The following is a 4,990-nucleotide window of genomic DNA, read 5'->3' on the forward strand; positions in this document are numbered from 1 at the left end:
TTTTCGTTGCCATTCAATTCTAATGGAGAACGAATGAATAACTTTTTCGAATAATTATGAATTCTTGAGCTTCTAGTGCTCGGTTTGATAATGTTATTGTTTCTTGTTTCTTGTTTTCACGTACTAAAAATATAAATATATTTGATAATTATTTACGTTATCGTTGATGAAAAACTTCTAGCATCAACATTGGGTGCCTGCGTCGTGTTGCTGCGTAATATTTTGGCACGGGCGACGAGCTTTCTCGGTTTGTGTTGTTACTCCTCCCAATCGAAACAAAGGTATTAGCTATAGGCGAATACAAATTAGAACAACCCATATGTATGAATTTTTCGAAGCCTTTCAAGCTTTTTTTATACGTTTTTGTCGTTCTTAATTAGTTTTGAAGTGAAATTTCATATTTATTTATTAGATATTCATATAATTGAGATTAAGTCTAGAAACAAACCTTAATTTATTTTATTCAAGTAGTGAGGTGTTACATATTGTGAAGGGTGTTTAGCCAATTCGAGGGATCGAATTCACCTTTCCACTTTCGTCATTAAAGACTCGGACTCGATTTGGCCTATAATCAAGAGTTGCCCAGTTTTGGCCTCGTGGCATTAGAATTACGTCGAGAGAAGGATTCTCTTGTTGGATTATCTTCACTGCTTCCTCCCCATCCTTCCCCACCAACTCTGGCCAAGACGACTTTTCTAAACCATTCAAAGAGACCAAGTTAATAAAAACACATACTAACGGTTCTAAGCTATTTTAAACAATTTTAAACTTGGTATTAACGGTTCTGTTTATATACTAAAAGTTTTTTTTTTTTTTAAGTAAAAAGGGTATTTTTCAAAGAATATTATTGAAAATTTTTAATTTTTAAGAAAAATACTATTTCCACTAATTTAACCCATTTAAGAACCTATTGGTCACATAATTGAGATTACGCTTTTTAAAATTTTATTAATAGGGTGTCATTATTTTAATATATATTTAGTGCTTTGTAAGAAATTATTAAACTAAAAATATTTTTAAAAAATGAAAAATTAGGACTAAAATATATATTATATATAATAATAATAATAAAAAAGTATAAATAAGGATTTACCTGACATTTCTTTTTGTTGCGAGTTTGCCCTTCTATATTTTGAAGTTTGGTTGTTTAAGTTAACAAAAATCAATATCTATTTATAGCCTATTTTGGAATAACACATTTCACTTTTTTTCCCCTTTATTTTTAAAAGAATCAATTCTATTTTCAGATTTGAAGGAATAAAATTGGGTAAAATCATTTTTAAATTCTAATATTCTTATTTATTACGATCTCGAATACGTGGGATTACATAGAAATAAAAGAGCGATCCTGAAAATAAGATAATTAAGAAAGACTTAAATTAGCACAGGATGTTGGATAAATTTAAGTCCTTTTAGCCAAAAATATATTTAACTGGTACCGTTAGGTGAGTTGAATCGTTTATTATGCCTTGATCCGATGTCATGGACCCACATGTGTTGAATTGGATTCCAAAGGACCGATCTAAACTAGCACAAAGATAAATTAGTGACTCTGGCTTAAGCCCACTAAGTAATTAACTTTGTTGTTGGCTTTGGATGACATGTCTATGTTGTCAGTTATAGTATGATACGTTTATGTTATGATGCATGAACCCCTACATATCATGTAAATCATGTTAATACATCTGATCTATGCCTATGAGACGTTAGAAAGTCATGTATGTTAATTGTGAACGATATGACAAGTAATACGTTTATATATCTCATAGGAACACTATGTTAGGAAAAAAAAAAATGGAGGAATGACTTGCATTACAAGTATATGTCATGTTTTGATGTTTCGGGACCTCGTGCATTTTGCTTGTCACATGCATCGGAACACAACTGATTTAAACAATTAGCCGTGTATTTTTAGTGATTTTGAACATGGAATTTATATGGAATTCATATACTTCTAAAGTTTTTACTTTTAAAATTACAGATTTAGTCACAATAGCCTAACCCGTTGACTTCTAAATTTATTTAATTTGATTAAAAAAGTGATTTAGAATCAGATGCCATTTAATAAAATAATTTGATCTCAAACATATCAATTATCGATCAACTAGACTCACATCAATAAATTCGTTGAGGATTAGACGCTCTGATGTAAATATTTTTATAATCTTTTGCATCTAATTCCTTATTATCAATGATCTTATCTAATAGATTTGAATCTAATATATGTATGTTCGTCCTTGTCTTTTTTGTTACCGCTCAAAATTTAAAGCCTCAAAAATTGGATCGTGACAAAATTTTATATATTGAAATTAATGATATTTTGTTCGGTAGGAAGATTTTGGATATTAAAATGAAAGGGCATATTATACTTCTTTCAACCTATGAGCGGTTAGTTTGCAGTTCTTAATTTAGATTTGCCGGTAGAATTATTCAAAATATTAAAATTAAAAGTTTTAGAAATAAATTAAAAAATTCAAGAAGTAAGAACCGACCCAATACGGGTTTGTTCAAATGGGTCGAACTGAAATGCTCACGATTCACGAGATATGCGCGAACCACACCCAAAAGTTGGGGTTCGGTGTTCTACAGCAGATCTGTGAATTTAATTTCCCGGCATGTTTTTTATGCTATTCACATGAAAAACGCTAAGCTAGCTGCATTTTCAGTGGATGATATTAAAATAAAATTGTTCAAAATCAAAATTATATGTATTCCAGCTTCAAGCGAGCGACGAATCGAGTGAGAAAAATCCAATCCCTTGTTTATCTTCCGTCTTTTGGACGAAATTGAGGCGATCTTCGATTACAATTTCAGATTCCACCTTAATTTCAGGTCAGTTCTTGATCTCTTTTCTTCGAGTTTCTTTTTAGATTTGTGTGGGCTGTCGATTATTTTGTTGAAGCTGTTAGCGTAGATCTGTTGTTAGCGAGCCATTGATAGGGTTTTAATTGTTTGTGTTCTACTGGAATTTTCTTTGCTTACTATGGGAAGGCGATTTTAGAAGTAGTGGAGGTTGGATTTCTTTGTATTGTTGGAAGATGGGTGAGAAATTTTGGGCCAACGAAGAAAACAGGGTTTTGGTCGAATCAGTTCTTGGTAGTGAAGCTTGTGAGTTCTTGATCTCGTTGGCATCTAGCAATATCATACCACCCGAGGCCTTCCAATTTTCGAGTGTGAATCAGGGGCTAACTCAACTTTTGGATGGTTCAAATTGGAACTATGCAATCTTTTGGCGTGTGGTTACCTTGAAATCTGGTGGTTTAGCTTTAATTTGGGGCGATGGGGCTTGTCATGATTCAAAGATTGGTATTCAAATTTCTGGTAGGGATACTCAGGGAGAGAAGAACGAGGAAATGAAGAAGCAAGTGCTTCAAATGCTTCAATCCTCTTTTGGAGGGTCTGATGAAGATGGATTTGGAGCAAGGAAGGAGGAAGCGTCGGATATCGATATGCTCTATCAGACTTCGATGTATTACAAGTTTACGTGCGACTCCGGGAGCAGTCTCGGGACGTCGTACAATGCTGGTAAGACTATATGGGCTTCGGATTCATCGAGTTGTATGCGTAATTACGAATCGAGAGGGTTCTTAGCTAAAGTGGCTGGTTTGCAGACGCTGGTCTTTGTACCTGTAAAGTTGGGAGTTGTTGAACTTGGGTCTGTTAAATCAATTCCTGAAGATCAGGGTGTTCTTGAGTTGGTCAGAGCTGCCTTTGGAGGGTCGGACACTGCCCAATTAAGGGCCTGCCCAAGGATCTTTGGACATGAATTGAGTTTAGGTGGAGCGAAACCTCGATCGCTTGGTATTAACTTTTCGCCGAAGTTGGAAGATGAAACAAATTTTCCTTCAGAAGGGTATGAGCTGCAGGGTTTAGGTGCTAATCATATGTTTGGAAACTCTTCGAACGGGTGTCGAGGTGATGATAGCGATGCAAAGATGCGTCCAACCCAAGAAATTGTTGGTGGTTTCAATGCTCAAACCCGACTCTCGACTTTGGAGTTACCGAGGGACGAGTCGTCCCCTCAAGGAGATGACAGAAAACCCAGGAAGAGAGGTAGAAAGCCTGCTAATGGGAGAGAAGAGCCACTGAATCACGTCGAAGCAGAGCGACAGAGACGTGAGAAACTGAACCAACGATTCTATGCATTACGGGCTGTTGTCCCAAATATCTCGAAGATGGACAAGGCTTCGCTGCTCGGCGATGCTATTACTTATATTACCGATCTCCAAATGAAAGTCAAGGTTATGGAGACCGAAAAACAGATCGTTAATGGCAGGGTGAAAAATGCAGAGATCGATTTTCAGGCTAGAGAAGAGGATGCTGTTGTGAGAGTGAGTTGTCCGTTGGACTTGCACCCTGTTTCTAGAGTAATCAAAACGTTTAGGGAACATCAAATTGAAGCTCATGAATCAAACGTTACGACCAGCACCGACAACGACAAGGTTATTCACTCGTTCTCCATTAGAACTGAAGGTGGTGCTGCAGAACAATTGAAGGAGAAGCTGGTGGCTGCCCTATCAAACTGATATCATGTTTAAAGCCTCAATATGTTGATTTTCAGGTAGTTTTCTGTACTTTGTAGCATTAGTGTGTAAAAACCAAGCTACTTTCTTCCTCTGTATGTTTATAATGTCTAAATGTGCCATACTCTGCATTGGATTGATAACTGATATGAGTTATAGCACCAGTTATGAGTTTAACTCTGTTTAAATCTTCAGATTTCTTTGTTTCGTTGTGTCTTGATAGTACTTTAATTTAAGCTACCGCTAGCAGATATTGTTCGCTTTGGCCTGTTACATATTGTTATCAGCCTCACGGTTTTAAAACGTGTCTGCTAAGAAGAAGTTTTCAGATTTTTATACCCTTATAAGGTATAGATTTCCATCGATAGACAATCCCAACCAAAATAGAAGCGAGTGACTTCCGGTTTTGTTTGTAGTCGTTGTCTTTTAGCTTATGTAGTGGTCGGCCTTCCTGTCCTACACGCACG

General features: G+C 35.8%; 1 protein-coding gene and 1 long non-coding RNA gene across 3 annotated transcripts; one reads left to right on the forward strand and one right to left on the reverse strand.

The window, feature by feature from the left end:
* Positions 1–633: 633 nt before the first annotated feature.
* On the reverse strand, positions 634–1,138 carry LOC111466954. Its single transcript, XR_002714456.1, has 2 exons — positions 1,099–1,138; positions 634–695 (listed from the first exon to the last, which is right to left on the reverse strand). It is a non-coding gene; the product is annotated as an uncharacterized LOC111466954 (long non-coding RNA).
* A 1,342-nt stretch (positions 1,139–2,480) lies between these two features.
* On the forward strand, positions 2,481–4,730 carry LOC111466945 (transcription factor bHLH3-like). Of its 2 annotated transcripts, none has more exons than XM_023111640.1 (2): positions 2,481–2,832; positions 2,992–4,730. In XM_023111640.1, the coding sequence occupies exon 2, from the start codon at positions 3,039–3,041 to the stop codon at positions 4,524–4,526; it is 1,488 nt and encodes a 495-aa protein (XP_022967408.1). In that variant the 5' UTR covers positions 2,481–2,832; positions 2,992–3,038; the 3' UTR covers positions 4,527–4,730. The 2 variants fall into 2 exon arrangements, with proteins under 2 accessions (XP_022967408.1, XP_022967409.1); XM_023111641.1 differs by having other exon boundaries at positions 3,002–4,730.
* Positions 4,731–4,990: the final 260 nt, after the last annotated feature.

This window comes from Cucurbita maxima, unplaced genomic scaffold (genome assembly GCF_002738345.1).
Source record: "Cucurbita maxima cultivar Rimu unplaced genomic scaffold, Cmax_1.0 Cma_Scf00032, whole genome shotgun sequence".
Taxonomy (NCBI): domain Eukaryota; kingdom Viridiplantae; phylum Streptophyta; class Magnoliopsida; order Cucurbitales; family Cucurbitaceae; genus Cucurbita; species Cucurbita maxima.